Source organism: Adelges cooleyi, unplaced genomic scaffold (genome assembly GCF_023614345.1).
Source record: "Adelges cooleyi isolate 19-005CV unplaced genomic scaffold, UGA_ACOO_1.1 ACOO_flye_CR_arks_rails_tigmint_CR_PRNA_14, whole genome shotgun sequence".
Taxonomy (NCBI): Eukaryota; Metazoa; Arthropoda; class Insecta; order Hemiptera; family Adelgidae; genus Adelges; species Adelges cooleyi.
In genome coordinates, this window is record NW_026095795.1 from 797,276 (window position 1) to 816,437 (window position 19,162).

Below are 19,162 nucleotides of genomic sequence, written 5' to 3' on the forward strand. Positions count from 1 at the left end.
CCATTTAGTATAGTATATGAAAGGATATATTATATTGAATATAGAAATTTTGATGGCAAAAAATTAAACAATAAATGTATTGCATAGTTATTTTAAATAAATATATAGATACATTAACAAATTATCCATGCAAATTATGTTTTATGTGTACCTAATCATACAAGCGTATGAAAATAAAACATCGTTTTATTGTTTTCCTAATCATCTTTGCTAAGTATACTTATAAGAGAAGTACTCAACAACGTTGTGCCAAATATTAAACTATCGTCAATCGGTTTCTTATAATACTATTTTTTTAAAATCATTAATTGTGTTCAAAATGTTTAAGCTGTTAAGCGAATACACTTCATTAGAAAAATTAAGTCTTTTTTTGCTAACCATATTCGTTCTCAAGTTTACATCGGCTTTGATTCGTCTAATTTATTATAATGCTATTGCGCCATTTCTAAACACACATATAGACTTCAGATCAACTGGAAAATGGGCAGGTAACTAGCTAAATGGAACGCATTTATAATACCTTAGATGAACAAATCCACAAATGCTGATTATTGTAGTTTTTGTAGCTATAGCGAAATATAATCAATTATAAATCTGTTTAACGTAAAATAGTTTGAAAGTTCCAACTTTTAGCACCAAAGGTGAAATAATACAAACTACCGGATGATTTGGAAAAGGGAACATCTCCAGTATTTCGAGTTGTACAGTAAAGACAAAAAGCTAACATTACTAACATTACTTTTTATTCTTGCTAAATAATACATGTTTTTTATTTACAATTATTTTTTATTATATTTATTAAGTTTTGAGGTACAAAATGAATATGTACATTGTGATGCCATTCGCGGACAATATCGTTTCAGGAAATAATTTTCATTCGATTAAATTGCTCTAATTTATATAAATATTAAGTAATATTTCCTGTTCGTTGTTTTTTTGTGTTGCGGAGCTAATCAATTAAAAATTTGTTAATTATTTTAAGTTTATAATATATTTCTATGTCTAGTTGTGACCGGTTCTACCGATGGAATTGGAAAAGCTTACGCTGAACAAGTACGATACCGTTTATAATATTTGTATATTCTATTTGATTATTTAATTATGAAACAATAATAACACATAGCAATATGTAAACTATTTCTGTGATTTATCGATCCATGCATTTTTAGTTAGCCAAAATGGGCATGGCTATAGTGTTAATAAGTAGAACCGAATCAAAACTTGAACATACCGCTAAATATATTCGTAAGTATTGTAATAGCACTTCATCGACTTTTATTAATACTCAAAATAATTGTATTAAGTCTTAACGTGCACCGAAATCATGCTTGCCAAGGTCATTTCGTGTTGATAAACTTGAAATGGTTTTCAAAAATAAGGGCATATTGTCTTGTAAATAAATTACATTTCAAATATGACCAATTGCTTTAAAGAATATTTGGTAATTATGACCTAAGTCGGTCATAATCCATTTGCCAAATTTTAAGTTTCTATCTACAATAATTATCAGTAAAATAATACTCAAACAATAATAGACTTACCTATCGGTGGGTAATATTTTTTAACAGATATTATACCTAATAGTCGTATGCCATTAAAACCCAATACGTGCTTTAGTCTTTTAAATTTTAGGCTACCATTTGGTAAGATTATTCCAATTTTTAGATATAATACCTTCCCAGCCTTGCATTAAAGCTAAAATGGTTAACTAATAGTATTTTATTTTACAATTTTACAAAATACACAATAGCTAATAATAATTGTGTATTCTATATTTTATATCTCTGTGCTTAGTTGTTTTTTTCAAATTATTCTTAATGCTATAATAATAACAGTGTAATGTTATCTCGATAGTTTTTTACTTAACTGTCAAAACTTTCAATTGTTGAAAAAATATAATCGGGGGGGGGGGGCTTATTTGGGGTCTCCCAAGTGTCCAATCACTTATTACTTACCTTTCACGCTGAAACACAATGCAGTCTACTACAGTAAACAAGATAAAGCGAATATTGGCATTACCTACAATGTGGAAGCAACCTTTAGAAATACTAGTCTTACATTTGTTCAGCCATATATACAATGAAGAACAATCATAAACTGGCTTTTTAAAACCCAATAAATGTTTTAGGCTTTTAAGTTTCGGCCTACCGTTTGGTAATTATTGGCAAGAACCTTTTTAAGACTAAATAATACATTAAAGTAAACTGTTAATTTGCAAAATAAAAGACTGGCACATTGTGGTTGAGACATAGTGGAAACGAGGTCACGCTTCTTCTGAAATTATTACAACTGCATTTTTAATTAAAATAATTTTAAACAAACGCTTCGATGCGAAACGTATGAAGTATAAATAATTGTATACTTCACTTTAAAAAAAAAAATGGGTTGGTAATCGTATAATTTGTTTTTTTTTTTATTTAATGGTAACGATATGTATTTTATGAACTCTTCGGTTAGCGAATGGAACATTTTTAGTGAACGATTGGGAAATAATATATACATATCTAAAAATGATTTAATGATCATAAAAAAATGAGTAATAAGGTAGATACGTTTTGGGTTAGGTTAGGCTAGGATAATGACGATTATTATTGTAACACTATACAAGTTAAGCGATTTAGGTGATACCTAAATGGGTGCAGACACAAATTTGAAAAAATAATTAAAAACATCAATGTAAAAACCATACCTACTCAGCCCTGAACTGAAACTAAAATGTTAATATATATCAATAACTAAATATTGTTTTTTTCTTTATTGTAAATCTCTATGATAAGTTGGTTTTTTCGAATGATTCTTATTTCTATTATAAAGACAGTGCAGTGATAAACAGTTTAAGAGATAAAAAAAAGAAAAACAGATTTTTTTTTACGAATTTTATTAGAAACATTTGAATTTAAGATATTGAATAATTGTCAATATAGGGTGATCCGAAAAAGATAGTGTAATTATTATAGTGTATTATTTAACAATAAAAATGAACGTGGATTATTTTCACTTAAGCCCCTAGTCGTAGTAATTTTAATATTTAGTTAATACGTTTTCTTACCTGCCTAGACGAAACCATTTCATTGAATTGCATTATTAAGTTCAGAACAAATAAAAAATACTAAATTTCGAATAGGTATTAAATGTGTTAAATATCAATACTGGTAGCTACGACTGACTATTCAACAACTGTATTATACTGTTTTACTGAAAACAATAATTTTTAATTATTCACTATTTTGCATTATATAAAATAAAGCCAGAACAATTGGGTTAGGGTCTAGTAGGTCGAAGCATAACTCCGTGTATAGATACAAATCATTGTAAAGATAATTATGTGGTCAAAATAATTGTAGTACCTATTCGTCTTACCCGATATTCTTTATTTTGTAATTCAATTAGGTCATTACACCTTAATCACTGAAAAAACTAATTTTTTAGCATACAATATTTAGTAAAATGTTCTTGTATGTAATTTTTTACTTATTTTATATCAAACATATTATAATATAAATGACTTCATTAGCAATGCAAACTAAAACGTTAGGTAACTACTAATGCAGCTGGCAATAGCAATATCTATTATACATAATGACTGGCTCGGTTTATAATTATTCTAAAATGTATAATCTAATGTCATACGAATTTCTACTAGTATTCAGAACAAAGAAATAATATTAAGTTTTGAATAGGTATTTTTATATATATACGTTCATAATCCACGTGAAAATCGTAATTTAGTTAAAATATAAATTATGCATATTATTAATGTTGTAATATATATACTATAAGCTATTATTTAATATTTTTTACTGCATAATATTACGTTTAATTTTTTAATAAACCTTTTATATTTAATTATTATAAATATACCTATGATATTGGGTGTTTAAATTCAAATGTTCTGGTTGAAATACATTTTTTTTTTCTAAAGTCATAGACCAATACTAAGTGGTGTAAGTTATGTCGTGTACGGTTAATTTATTTAGTTTAGATCTAATATAAATGTGAAAACTATGTAACTTTTTTGAAATATGTATAACAAATGTGAATGTAGCATATGAGAGTATAGTTTGTGAGTTGTAATGTTCTTACATTGTTAAATATTGTGGTATGGCTGTTTGGGGGTGTATTAAATATAGTAACAAGTAATTGAATCTTTAACTTCGGGTATCTTAGTGTAAAATTTATTTGAATACTTCCATTAGACAATGGTCTCTGTGTATATTGAAAAATATAAAGATTCTAAACATTTCGCTGCACTAAACATTTCAAAACGGAAAAACGACAAGCCTTCTAAGTCGTTTACTTTAGGCCATTTAACCCAATCCTTCACTGGTTTCTTCTTTGGTGAAATTTTCGAATAATGACATAATGCATGCCATTACCTTATGACAGTCGAAACTCAATGAACAACTTACCAATGATATTTCGGATGCTACTTATATGCTAATATGTCTTATGACAATAAAAATCTTAAAAATTCTTTTCTACCTCTTTCTATCGTCTTACCAGCCGATTTAAAACTAAAACGTTTTGGGTGTATTACACCTGAATTTGGGACTACACCTATAATAGTTATTTTGATAAAAAACTTACTTCTTTTTTTCGTTCCACGACCAAATACATAATCATAGATATAATATCTCATATCATTTATCTCCAATCCCTTATGTCCTCAGAGATTTATCTCTTATCACTTAACTCTCATATCTGATATCAAACTGAAAGTGAAAGCGTTATTGTAGCTTGGTGGTTATTTATTTAAATTTGTTTTTTTAACTAGTTATGATCATTTTTAATGAAAAATTTAGTTCTTTTACATGTGTTTTGATTTAAGAGAATAATACTAAAATCTCTCATCTCAAACTGAAGGTGAAAGCGTTTCGCAAAACAGTGACATAACATTTTTTGTATTCAGCCCAACAACATATGCCATTTTAATAAACAGGAACCCACTTCTATTATGTCTATTTATTTGTCTTTTAGAAGATCAGGCCTACATTCTAATGTTTTCACCCGTTACCCACCCAGTTTTTTTAGTAGAAAAATAGCATATATTTTTTAATATTCTACAGAATTAATTTTTTTTTTATTATAATTTTTCCACAACACAACAAAATCATTTTTTTCAGGTCAATATTGAAAATTGGAAAAGTGTCAAATTGGTGTTTTATTTTGCTCGATTTCAAGTGTGCAAAGGTGTGATTTTTTTTAATTTATATTAAATAGCTAGTATTTTTATGATATATAGAGAGACCAATCGAATAAATATGTCCAGTAAGCAAAAAAATATACTGTGTCAAAAAATCAATTAATTTATCATTCTAAAATTCTACGTTTTCAGATTTGCCCCTAAGCCCTTGGCGGTGAGAATAACGAACGTTATTGAGGCATTCTTATTTTAAAATCCTAAATGATTGGAATTGGTTTTCAAGTTTTATTGAGGTCTAAATGTTATGGCACATTTTGTGATTACAGTTGAATTTTAAAACGAGGATAAGGAACGTGATAAGTCAATGATGAATTATACTTATGATCATTTTATTTTTATTATTTAGTTATTTTATGAAAGACGAGCGTTGATCGTAGACCACATGTATATGTAGTGATTATAATATTCAATAACAGTCAATATTTATGATGAATAACCTAACGTCCTAACCCATTAGAGGAAGATAATGTAACAGGAATAGAGGTAGGTAATGTTGAATTGAAAAAAAGTATATTAATAAAATCATACCTGAAAGGTACTTTATTAGGCAAAAAATTTTAAAAAGTCACCCCACCCCCGTCAAAATCGTGAAAAACACCCGAAAAAATTCACAAATTTTTCAACTTAAAATAACAAACCAAAAAAATATCCTAAACCATTTCCCCTTTCACAAACACGGCGTTCCTAGATTTAGAAAAGGCGTTTGATCATGTTAAATGGAATATATTGTTTCATACACTGCAAGAAGTAGGAGTCGAACAAAAAGACCTGCAAATACTGCCCTCCTTGTACAAACGTCGGACAGCTGAAATGTAATGCAAAGATAAAAAAAGGAGTGAGTCAAGGATGCACTCTATCACCGCCATTATTCAAATGTTACATGGAAAAAATAATTAAAACAGTGAAGACAAAATTAGTAAGACAACAAATTGGAATTAAAATCGGAGGCGAAACTACCTTTATGATACGTTTTGTTGACGATATAGTAATAATAAAGCTATCAAAGAAATAACAGAGACGCCTAGAACCTTTAAAATGAAAATCAATGAAAAAAAGACAAAGATACTGATGTGTAAAACCCCGAAATACAATTGCTGATATATATTTAGATAACCATAAACTTTACCAGGTAAGCGAATTCCCATACTTAGGTTATTATTATTATAGCCGATGGGAAGGAGCCGAAGGGCACAAGAGAAAACAAAAGACGCATAGGAATGGCAAAATCAGCGTTCAGGAAAAAATCCAAATTAAACACGACCAATAAATTGAACCTTAACATTAGGAAAGGACCCATTAAAACATATGTTTTGAGTATAGCGGCTGTGAAACATGGACTATAAATGCAATTTAAATAAAATCATTACAATCATTCGAGATGTGGTGCTGGAGACGCATGCAAAAAATAAGCTGGACGAAACAAAAAAGTAACCGAGCTGTACAGGAAATGGTCGGCGAGGAGCGTTTATGAATAGACTCGATTAGGAAGAAAAAATGGTGGGACACACGTTAAGACATCTAGAAGAACTGCAAAGCGCAATACTAGAGGGCATGATCGAAGGAAAAAGACCACCTGGACGGACTTGCAATACATTTATTGGATAAATCAGGAAAGATACAGTAGTTGGAAGCTATAGGGCATCAAAAGAAATAGCGAGTGACCGCGAAGAATGGAGAAGGTGAGTTGCGAACCTACGAGTTGAAAAAAACTGGTTCAAGTTTATATGGCTTTAAAAAACAATAATTTGGTTCTGTATTAAAAAAAAAAAAAAAAAAAAAAAAAAAAATACAATAATGCCATGATACAATTTTCTGAAATTATTTTTCTCATGATATTTCGGAGGTCGCCTACGCTGAAAATAATAATATATATATAGTAATTAGCTTCATACATACCTTCATATATATACATATTGTTCACATAAATGTATATGTGCACAATGTACAATATCTTTTTTTTTATTTCCACACAACATAAAATAACTTATACATTTGCATTATAACCAGTGCAACAGTATACATTATTAAATATTTATAATTGAAGAAATTTAAATCAACTAAGTTTTAGTAATAAGTTTGAGTTAATCGAGTAACGAACAACATGGAATTTGTAACAAACTTCTTCTATTGTGTATTAATTTTTAAAATAACAAGATTTATAGTGATATTTATATACCAAGAAATTATTGCGCCGATCTTGCATTTAAATATTGATTTTACGAAAACAGGGCAATGGGCAGGTAATGTCATATTTTAATAGGATTTAATTATAATATATAAATAAATAAGTAATTTACTTTATTTTATCCGTCGGTTGTCAAGGTAGTACTTCGTTATAAGTTAAAAATAGGAATAGAGTTTTTTTTATAAGTTGTTGCCCTTTTTGTTATTATATTATATTTAATACTTGGACAGGTTTCATACTATTTTAATGTGTGCTAAATTTAAAAATATGTTTTACATTTGTATTTTAGTCTTCGTTTAACTTTTTCCATTTGGAGAGAATATTAACTACAGATAATTGTATCAGCCGAATAGAACTAAGTTAGCCAATATGTAGAATATTAAAGTAGAAACATTAAAAAAATAGCGCGGTGAAATCAAAAACAATTAATATGCATTATTTGTTATAGTTATAACGGGCTCTACCGAAGGAATTGGAAAACAATACGCAGAACAAGTATGCGAACACTAAAATTTACTTAAAAACCATAATAACAGTCATTTTTTGTTTTTGAACAAAACTCATTTGATACTCGTACTGAGATTTTTTAGTATTTTAGTAATTATAAAATAATTAAGATATTTTTACTCATATTTTGTAGTTGGCCAGTAAGGGTATGGATGTGGTACTTATCAGCAGAACTAGATCCAAATTAGAGAGCACGGCCAGTGATATAAGTAAGTATAAAAATTAAATTAAATTTATAGTATTTAGACAAACATAGCACAAGAGTGTCAAAATATTTTATACAAGCTTGATAACGTGTCTACGGTGTAGTTTGTAATATTTGGCTGTTTATTAAGTTATAATTATTTACTATTGTCAAAAGCAACATTTTTTCCATTGAACCACCTACAGAGATTCAAAAGTCCAGTAAAACTATTGGAACTTTGGAGGTGTAAAACTAGGGTGGTCGACCAAATGTAGTTGAGATTGTAAGGCGAAGTTAAAGAAGAACGAAGAAGAAAAATTGGTCTAGTGTATTTTATGATAGACAACCGAGTTTATTTGTTTTTCCCCCGTTACTGCTGTTTGATTGATGTGTAAAATGCTTGAATTTCAGGAAATAAGTACAGAGTGAACACAAAAATCATCGAAGCCGATTTCATAGACAATAACTCTGACTTATATGATCGTATTGAAAAAGAACTACGCGACTTGGATATTGGCGTATTAGTCAATAACGTTGGAATGATGAATGAATATCCCATTTTTTTCTTAGAAATTGACAAAAAAGATCCATTGTACGACAACATTATAAAATGCAATATCGTATCGGTGGTAAACATGTGTAGGACAGTCTTGCCTGGCATGGTCAAGCGCCGTCGGGGTGTCATCATAAACGTGTCATCAGCATCATCACTTGTATCGTTTACGTTATTCACGGTTTACGGAGCTTCGAAAGTAAGACTAAATTACTTATTAAAATATTCCTAGGCAATATAAACGACAATCCTTACAGGAAATGTTATTTTTAAAATTTAATTTAAATGTTTACACCAAAGGCATTCGTTACTAAGTTCAGCAAAGACTTGGCTTCGGAGTACAACAAAGATGGTATAACTGTCCAGTGTGTTACACCCAGTTTCATTAAAACCAAATTACTCAAATTCATGAAAGATCCATTAATGGTTGCTAGTCCTGAAACTTATGTCAATTATGCGCTAAAGACTACCGGAATTAAAAGTATCACTATAGGATATCCTCCACACTGGTTTTTGGTACGTATAATATTAATAATAATGTAATTAATAAAAACATTAAGTAATGTAGCTCGAAGATTCAAACCTTTCTTCGGCCAGATCATCTTATTTGCACTTTAATCGAATGGGTGCAAAAATTGTAAACCATTAATTATAAAGCGAAAGTTAAAGACCAGTTCATGAATATCTATGTTTTACTGATAGGAATGGAAAATGGTTAAGCTACTACTTACATTTAAAAAGAATTTAAATTTAAAAAATGATCATACATATTTTTGTTTTTTTAAATGGTGTGTAGTTAAAATCTAAATATGACTACTAATTAGATAATGGAATTATAAAACAATTTTTTTTGGAAAAAAAAGAAACATATAGTTTCAATACGTATTATTAGTTGAAAATGATGAACAAAAGTTATTACTTTTATGCGAGTAGTTTTTTTGTGATTGAGATTTATTTTATTTTTTATAATTTTTATATACGTATTATTCAATTAAATAAACAAATTTTTTTTTGTATTTATAATGTACATGAAAACATTATCTTATCGTGTAATAGGGTCATCTTTACGTACGTGTCTTCTTTAGTTTATTGCACATACATGCAATATATGCGTACATAGGTTGATTTTAAAAACATAAGCATCTGGGCGCTAAAAATAGTGTCTGAAACCTAAAATATTTAGAATCCATTGTTATTTTATTTAAAAATTATATCACATTATAAAATATTTTAATATTAATTTATAATTAAATTGTTTTAGGTGAAAATGTGTCAGTTGGGTGAAAGTATATTTGGTCCACTACTAATTAAAATACAAATGTATTTTTATATGAGAGAACGTAAGAAGTATTTAAAAGAAACATAATTGACTGCAAATCATTTAATCAGAAATATCTAACCAGAGATATGTGTCTGAATATTTTCTAATAATGAAATTGTAATATGGCAAATGTCATTGCTGTGTATTTAAACTCAAATTTTTTGGTTAAAAAGTTTTTGTTTTTCAAATATTTTAGTCTAATACTAGGTGGCGTTAAAAATGATGTTGTTTAAGGTTAATTTATTTAGTTTTGGTGTAATATAAATGTAAAAGACAAATGGTGTTTGTAGAATATGAGAATACAGTTTGTTAGTTGTAACTATCCTTAAGTTGTTAAATATAGTTACAAGTTTGCTATGGTTTTTAATACAGAAACAAATAACTAAGCCTCTGAGAATAACAACAATGTTTTTCATACTTAACATAAGGTATTTAATTGTTAAAATAATCTGAAAACTTCCGTTAGACAAAGGTCTCTGTTTGAATAAAAGTTTATTATAAGTGATAATTAAAATATTTAATAAATGTCTGCTGAAATTGTAACGAATTTGACCAAATTGATTAATTAATGGTAAGTTAAGATTAACCAGTTTTCTCTACTACAATTTTTCACAAAATACCAACTAACAGATAAACGATATCTAAATAATGGAGGAAAAGATTTATATAGACCGCCGCTTAAATAATTTATAGAAAATATTTAAAAGACTAGACAACACCAACAAATTGGCACATGCTTTAAGGTAAAGTTCTTTTTTTAGTTAACCAAATCCGATGTACCTAAAACCTATAAAAAGAACGAAACCTTAACCCATATGATTATATAACTAATCAAATAACCATATCCAAATATGTAAATAATTCGTGTCCAAAACCCAGCTGCAATAATTGATTACGTTCTCGCTTCTATTTTAACGTAACACCCGTCGACAAACTTCTGTGTAATCGCATACTTCAAACGAAGATTTCCAGGTTTAAGACACTTATCCGATGGATAATAACGATAAGACCAGACTAGTGTTGAGTTGACAATTTTTATTTGAAGCCTTGCATATTTGATACCAACGCAATGGTCCGGATTGAACTTCTCTGGTTCCGGATAAAGGTTTGAATTGAAGTGTATCCAAGCAGAAGTGTATCAACAGGAACCGTTGTTCCTGTAGATATTTTTTTTTTTAACTAATTTAGTAATTTCAATCACCGAATGTGATGGCAATCTATCGAACAATTTGTCTACGGCCGTGCCTTCAGGGATTAAATAGCCTCCAATCATTGTTTCCTTTTCGACTTTCCTGGCAAACACGGGAGTAACGGTATGTAGTCTCAGAGTTTCTTTGATTGCACGTTCCAAGTATTGCATCTTTTGTAAATCCTCATAGGTAGGTTGTCGATAAGGATCGCCAGAAGAAAACATTGTTAATAACTCTTCCAATACCTATTTATAAGATGAAATAAAAAATTTATAATTACTACGAATATTTATAATATTTTATTTTAAAATTCATAAAACGAAATACAATATATAGTTTACTTTATTTTGTACATCTTAAAGGGGAGCCAACATAATTATTGCACACGCGTTCGTTGTAGCTGTCGTGTCTTAACCCGCTAAAATCAAATTATACTCAAAAAAACCTCTCTCATTATAATTTTGATTTTTGAAATTATTTAATGATAATGGCGTCATAATGCTTTAATATGTCACAGGTATATGTTGTTTAAATATTTTATTGTCAATTTTGTTTTGAAATGTAATTTTGAATTGAAATTATGGCAATGGATCAAATTAATAATCGTGTTCTCTATTCACGATAAACAACATAAATAAAAAATTAAGTTCAATCCCCGGCCTTATTTTTTTGCACTTTTTTTGACCGATTATTATCACATTTTATCTAGACATTTTATATGGTACAAACGATTTAAGCCTCGAAAATTTAAACCCCGCCGCTACCATTTTTCTATACATTTTAATACCAAATTAAAATTATATTTGATGTTAAGAAAATTTGAAGGAAATATTATAACTATTTGCAAGAAACTGAATTCCTAAAATTTAAAATTCAAGTATTAATAGTTTACATTAAATTTTAGAATGTGTTATACATATTGACGCTATATTGTTTTTATTATAATTATAATGAAAAATTAATATAAAATAACTCTGAAAAATTTACCTGTTCTTTTTCCATTCATGAAACTTCTTGTTTAAAAATAATCCATTGCCCATAAATGATTCGCTAAACACATTATATTCTTTAGGTTTGTTAAACAGATTAGGATTGGTAAGAACTGCTTCTAAAACCTCAGGTGTTTTAGAAAATATGTACAATCGATTAATAACCCATGATTTGAATAAAGTATTTTCGTAACTATATTACAAAGACAACGAACAAATTATTATTACAAGACATTCAGAATATCGAAAAAGATAATACAATGTAATAAATAGACGAGAATAGAGCGTAATTACTTTCTGGAAATTTGGAAAATATTCATCATTACTTTTTTAGGTCCTCCAAGTAAAACTGGTAACATTTCCAAGAAAAAGAATCCATCTGGACCGGGTATTCGATTTGCCAATGACGTCTTTCTCCGGTTTACTATTTTATAATATAGAACTACCAAAAATAATATTACCGCTATAATTATACCAATAATGTTATTTAGGCTTTTATCATTTATTGTGCCAAACACCTGAAAATATTGTGTCTATAAATTCTTATTTTTGTTAAATATAATCTAGTTCTATAAAGATTATATACTCATAACATTGTTGGAAAAAATAGGTCATCTTTATGAAAGTATCAAATGTATACATTTGTGTATGAATAATCAATATGTACTAATTTATAGTTTAAAATATTGACTCTATTCCAAGAATAGACGAAGTTGAAGATGGATTTTGAAAGCCAGGCAAAGTGACTAATTCATCAACTACATTATTAATATTACTTATTGTTCATTAAAATATTTGGAAGTTATGACCTATTACGGTCATAATACATTTTGGTAAAAAAAAGAGTTTAGTATATTTAAAAAAAATTAAGTTTCTACATTTTTTTTTTGTCCCAAATAGTTTCTAACCAGGTTTTTACCTACATTAGTTAGTCTATTCTTATTCCCCTAGCCTCTCCAAATCATGCCTATGTGTTATACTACTAAAAAAGTATTTTTTTTTTAATATTAAATCATTTTTACATACTATGTATACATTTACAAATTTCCCATTTCCCAATCGACCACTTCAAATTTTTAATTCATTAATCCCAAGTAGAAAAGTTCATAAAATACGTATCTTTACCATTCTTTAGAACAAAAATAAAATTATCCGATTATCAGCCCATTCATTGTCAATTAAATTATTTATTAATTGATTTAATTGATTACAATTATAATGAATTTCCGAAGATACGAGACCTATAATATTAATTATTATTTAGAATTAAAAAATTGGTAAGTACGTTTTTACCAAAAAAACAGACCTAAATCCAAAAGAGTAAAACACTTATTGGGTTTTGATATAAATGTCTTTTGGCTATGGAAATATGTTGTTTAAAAAAAATGTGATATTTATGTTATATACAAAAGTGAAAATGATTTAATGATGATAAAAATTATTTTTAGTAATTACTAAGGGTAAGGTTAAGTTAGGTTAATGACAATTAATATTGCCTAGTAGAACTTAAACTAGTTTTTAAGGCGAAAATATGTAATTAAATGTAGAAAGGGTGTGTGGAACCAAATAATAATTAATTTATCTTACACTATCCAAAGTAAGCAACATAAGAAACACCATGGAGCATACAAAAAAATAAAAACATTAATCTGAAAACAATACCTTTGCAACTAAGTATTGAAGCTAAAATGTTTAACTATTAGGTTTTTAGTAAATTACTAAGAACATTAAAATTATTTTTACCTGCCAAAACGAAACCATTTCGTTTATTTGAATTTTCTACAGGACGAATACTTGAAATACTAATACTACAACCAACTTTTAGAAACTATACAGAACGACTAACTAGGTTTTTCATTATTCTAAAATGTATAATCTCACGCGCACTCTTACTAGTATTTAGAACAAATAAATAGTATGAAGTATACAAAAGAATATCGTTGTAATTAATAATTACGTTCATAAGCTATGGGAAACTCGTATTTTAATTAAAATATAATTTTTTAATATACATGCTTTAAGCTACTATTTAATATTTTTATAGCGTTGAATTAATAATACTTTACCTGCTAAAACGAAATCATTTCAATTAATTAAATTTTCCATAAGATGGAAACTTGAAGTTCAAAAGTTGAATAATCAACTTTTAGCAATTATACACAATTGACTATTTTGGTTTTTAATTATTTTTAACATTTATACTCTCGTGCCATACGCACTCCAGCGGGTATTAAGATCAAATAAATTATATTAAATTTCCAAAAGGTATTACATTTACGTTCATGTAATTTGTTGAATACTTAACAAGGTCATTACACGTTTTTCGAAAAAAAAAATTACTTTTTAAATATTCAATATTTAAAAAGTATTATTATTATTATATGAAATGAAGCCCGCATAATTAGGTCACTGCAGGTTACTGCATATATATATACAAATCAATGTAAAGACAATAATGTGGCTAAAATTGCCTTATTCGTCTTTGTGTAACCTACCCGACATTCTTTATTTATTATTCATTTTGTTAATTTTTGTATAATGATAACCTAGGGAAAGCATACCTTATTTAAAAAATGCAATTAAAAACTATTTTATAAGTAAAGACAGTCAAGAGCAGTAAAAACCGTGTTTTTTTTAAAGCGCAAATGAGTTTAATTTAATATTCAATAGAAAAAAAATTAGCACGTCAACTTTTTTACTATTTATCTTGGAATGATGTCTGTTATCATGTGGTGTAAATAAAAAACATGGAGTGTAGGGTTAAGTTATTTATTTGGGTTGTAATTCAAACTTTAGAAACCATGTTACTTCTTAGGGCATAGTGATAGTGGGGACGGGGATGTTACAGGTATATGAGAATTATTAAAACCGAAAGTGATAAAATTACTTTTAAACTAGTAAAACACTAAATAAGCATATTTAAATGGGTGTTGGAATGATTAAATGTAATCATAATTAACCAATAATTAAGCCAAATCGAATGGAAACTTTTGGCTGGTGACTTTAAAATCATTTTTGCAAATAAAAAATCCGAGCCACTTAAACCATTTCTTTTCCAAACATTCAATTTGTCTATGAACAGTGATCCTACACAATCCACAACAATGTAGGGTACAACCATTGATGCTGTTTTTTCCAGATAATTTAATAAAATTTAGTCACAAACATATAAATATAACATACCTCAGTTATTACAAACCTATTATTGCTATGGTGGAATACGAGATTTTAAAATATAATAATATACATATGAAAAAATATTTTTAAAACAATACCGCTTTTTATAAAAAATAAATTGTTTTACCAACGCAGATTTTTTAGTAGAAAAATAGCATAATATATTTTTTAATATTCTGCAGAATAATTTATTGTTTATATTATAATTTTTCTAGATCATAAAAAAATAATTGTTTTCTGATCAATATTAAAAATTGTAAAAGCGTTAAATTGATGTTTCATTTTGCCCGATTTCAAGTGCATGGGTGTGATTTTTTTTTATTGTTAACTAGGTAATTTGTTTATGATATATAGAGGGACCAATCGAGTAAATCGGATAGGGAATTTTCCATTCTAAAATAATACCTTTTCAGATTGGCCTCGAAGTTAAATATATACTGAAGAAGTAACTGTAAAATAAAAAACAAATGTATAGTATAACATTTTGTATATTATATTTTTCAAATGAACTTTCAATTGATTCATGAACACCTTACTGGATGTAAACTTAACCAAAATTAACGTAAAATGTAAATAATATTAAATCTTTCTAAATTCTAAGCCGTCTTAACCCGGCCGGTGGTAATAACGAACGTTAAACCTAAAAGAAATGAGACACCCTAATTTTAAAGTCCTAAATTATTGGAATTTGTTTTCAAGTTTTATGAGGTCTAAATGTTATGGCACACTTTGTGATTACAGTTGAATTTAAAAACGAGGATACGTACAACGGTATAAGGAACGTGATAAGTCTAACGATGAATTATACTTATGTATATTTTATTTTATTATTTTATGAAATACGAGCGTCGATCGTAGACCACATATGGAAGTCCTATTGTTGTCGTTATATGTAGTGATTATAATGTTCAATAACAGTGAATACATATGACGAATGACCTAACCGAATATAGGAAGATAATTTAATAGGAATAGAGGTAGGTAATGTTGAATTGAAAAAGTATTTAATTATATATTAATAAATGAGTAATCATTTAAAAAAAAAAACATTTAAAACTTTATTCCTTTATCGTATTCCTATTCATGCTGTACTGGCATTTTTAATTGTCCATAGAAAGGTATAATATTTACTGATTTTACCACTCTCAAAATTATAAGACCTTTAAAGTTTCAATTAGTTATAACTTTTACTAAAAACTATTATAGAACTAATTTCATACTGTTCAGATAAGTAAAATCAGGAAAAATTAATCTTTCAATGGACGATTAAAAATGTCAGTACAGCTTAAAACAGAATATTAAGCTAAGAAGGCATCAGGCATGCTTATATTATTTATCAGTATCACTATTTAACATTACTTTTTACCATAGGACATGAAAATACACACACTTGCGAAAATAAGGACAATGCTATAATAATAATTGTCATTAACATAATAGAATATTAATTTTGTCTCTTGCGAAAAAAACCAAACAACCTTGTACATTGTTTATTTGTCGATAAAACTTCTAAAAAGCTGAATGTCATTGAAGAAAAAGTGTAGTCTTATACCTTTCTTAGGTTAGAGTGTTGTTGTGCGATAAAAGTTTTTTTTTAATTGAATCGTACACTTTACAAAGCTTGAAAATTGCGTGTAAAATATCACTTCACAAGCAATAGAATCTAAAATTGTAATGCTCCGAACACCGAGCACTATCAGTCAAATTTAAAGCGAGTTGGGTATACCCGAGACAAAAATAGATCCAACTTTATTTTGGTTTTCTCCAAACTGTTTTGGCACATGATCAAAAACGTAATGCATCGTTTTACATCAATTGTCTTTTCATCATCTAATAAATATTTGTTTTGTTTGGTTTGTAATATTAAGAGCATAAAGCTGTTATGAAAATAAATATTTTTGATAAATAGGAATTATATCTAAAAATTAAAAGAGTATACATATTTTAACTTTTGTGTTCAGAAGATGGGTCTTATTTGAATGCCCTCCTTGGGAAGTTTCACGTCAAAATCTATTTTTGTCTCAGATATACTCAACTCGCTTAATATTTGACACAGTCTTTTAAAATAATACAGTTATTTAAAAAATATGAATACAAAGTAATGGATTATTTAAGAAAATGGGAGTCGATTAGCTATAGTTTATTGTTATTTATATTAGCAGAACAATACATGATTGGTTAGGTTAAATTATTTTTATCTTCTAAACCCACCACTATATTTGATCTGATTTGCATTATGTATTTAAGTACTAATATGTGTGCATTCTTCCGTTGGACGTTATCGCTGTTTGGTAAGTATATAAAGGGTTGAAGTGGAGAAGGGGTTTTAATTTTAAAATATTAAGACTCCAATCACAACGTACTTGGTTTACGGAAGAATGGTGTGTTATGGAATGATTTATTGTTGAATAACCGTGTGGTATAAAGTCCAAATGTTTGGATTTGTCTGTAAAACCTGTTTTAAAAGAAAAAAAATTATGTAATTATCATATGGTGGTGAGACCCCTCAGATTATCAAACTATCTCTGACGTCATAAGCTCAAGTATCATCACTACCTCTGTTTTTGCCACGACTTTGTCTTCTACTCCATTGCTGTTTTGGTTGCTCCTTTTAACTTTAAGGAGCCACCACTAACATCTACGCTATGTTTTCGGTTGCATCTGCAAACTGCGAGGTGTTTTGAGTTACACTGCGCCAAAAATGTCAAAACTGAAAGGAGACACACCTTTAAAGTCTATTACATTAGGCCGTTAACCCAAAATCCTTTTCGGTACCTTCTTAGGTGAAATTGTCCTATAAAGACATAATGCATGCCATTGCCTTATTATACAGTCAAAACAAAATGAAATACTTAATAACAAATATTCGTTTTGCTACTGCTCTGACTAATAAATTTGATGATCTTAAGAATAGTTTAGCTTCATAATCATGTCAAATAGCCGAAATTAAACCGGAGAATCCTCTTTTCACTGAGAAGTTTGCTGTCTTTTTAGATAAAATTAAATATTTTGATTGTGTTTTTAAAAAAAAAAATTGTTTCGTTTTCTTAAAAGATAAATGGCTCACCATCAGTTGTAATAGAATTATTTTAATTTATGTTTCAAACTCATAGCGTTTAGTGTAAAGTGATGAGAACCAAAAGGGTAGGTAGGTGGCTTAAAACAAAAAAAATACACATGATAGAATAGAGCTAACTCTATATCTACATTCAGTCTAATTTTTCAAACCGTAAGTTCTAGTGATTCAGAGAATACAGAAAAAGTTTCCATCTTTGGGAAGGGAAAAGGTTTTTTTTTTCGTTTTTAGACTTTATTTAAATGGCTCAATATCACCTCTGTAGTATAATAAAGTAGAAACGTTAAAAAGTTAGCGCAGTGAAAAATCCGAATTACCGGTTTTAAAATTCACAAAGCTAATTTTTAATTACTAATTCAGTGACACAACATGACTACATTTTTTTAATTAGTTGGCTTATAATCCACTATTGTAAATTCTACACAAAGTAAAAAACATATAAATTCGCATAATTATCTGCACTAATAATTATTTTAATATAATAACGTTAGAAAGGTATCTTATAACCTTGCAATTATTCTTCACTAGATATAATTATATTAGTAAATTTTAATCTATGTGTAGCAGTATACATTAAAATAAAATTTATATTCCAATAGATTTAAACCAACTAGATGTTAATAATATTGAGTCAATCAAGCAACGAACAACATGGAATTTGTAACAAACTTCTTCTATTGTATATTATTTTTTATAATAACAAGATTTATAGTGATATTCATATACCAAGAATTATTGCGCCGATCTTGCATTTAAATATTGATTTTACGAAAACAG

The 19,162-nt window shown here is 28.0% G+C and overlaps 2 protein-coding genes and 1 long non-coding RNA gene across 12 annotated transcripts in view; 2 read left to right on the forward strand and 1 right to left on the reverse strand.

The window, feature by feature from the left end:
• The window catches only part of LOC126847961 (cytochrome P450 4c21-like), a 127,158-nt gene extending 113,207 nt beyond the window's left edge, over positions 1–13,951 (reverse strand). For 2 of the 6 annotated variants that reach the window (XM_050588413.1, XM_050588411.1), the window contains exons 1-4: positions 13,876–13,951; positions 12,427–12,650; positions 12,131–12,325; positions 11,155–11,388 (exon numbers count right to left, since the gene is read on the reverse strand). In XM_050588413.1, the coding sequence (XP_050444370.1) occupies positions 11,155–11,388; positions 12,131–12,145 (249 nt within the window). In that variant the 5' untranslated portion in view covers positions 12,146–12,325; positions 12,427–12,650; positions 13,876–13,951. Of the gene's footprint in view, positions 1–3,049; positions 3,126–4,587; positions 4,724–11,154; positions 11,389–11,484; positions 11,562–12,130; positions 12,326–12,426; positions 12,651–13,875 lie in introns of those variants that run through there. The other 4 variants (XM_050588414.1, XM_050588412.1, XM_050588416.1 and 1 more) reach the window with 4 other exon arrangements.
• The window catches only part of LOC126847982 (very-long-chain 3-oxoacyl-CoA reductase-B-like), a 75,510-nt gene that overhangs the window by 55,592 nt on the left and 756 nt on the right, over positions 1–19,162 (forward strand). For 2 of the 5 annotated variants that reach the window (XM_050588462.1, XM_050588463.1), the window contains exons 5-7: positions 8,491–8,831; positions 8,933–9,148; positions 9,894–10,088. The exons of 1 other annotated variant lie outside the window; for it this stretch is intronic. In XM_050588462.1, the coding sequence (XP_050444419.1) occupies positions 8,491–8,831; positions 8,933–9,148; positions 9,894–9,998 (662 nt within the window). In that variant the 3' untranslated portion in view covers positions 9,999–10,088. Of the gene's footprint in view, positions 1–7,836; positions 7,884–8,028; positions 8,105–8,490; positions 8,832–8,932; positions 9,149–9,893; positions 10,089–19,162 lie in introns of those variants that run through there. 2 more of the 5 variants (XM_050588466.1, XM_050588464.1) reach the window with 2 other exon arrangements.
• On the forward strand, positions 243–1,249 carry LOC126847988 (uncharacterized). The gene is made up of 3 exons (XR_007687180.1): positions 243–488; positions 1,007–1,053; positions 1,170–1,249. It is a non-coding gene; the product is annotated as an uncharacterized LOC126847988 (long non-coding RNA).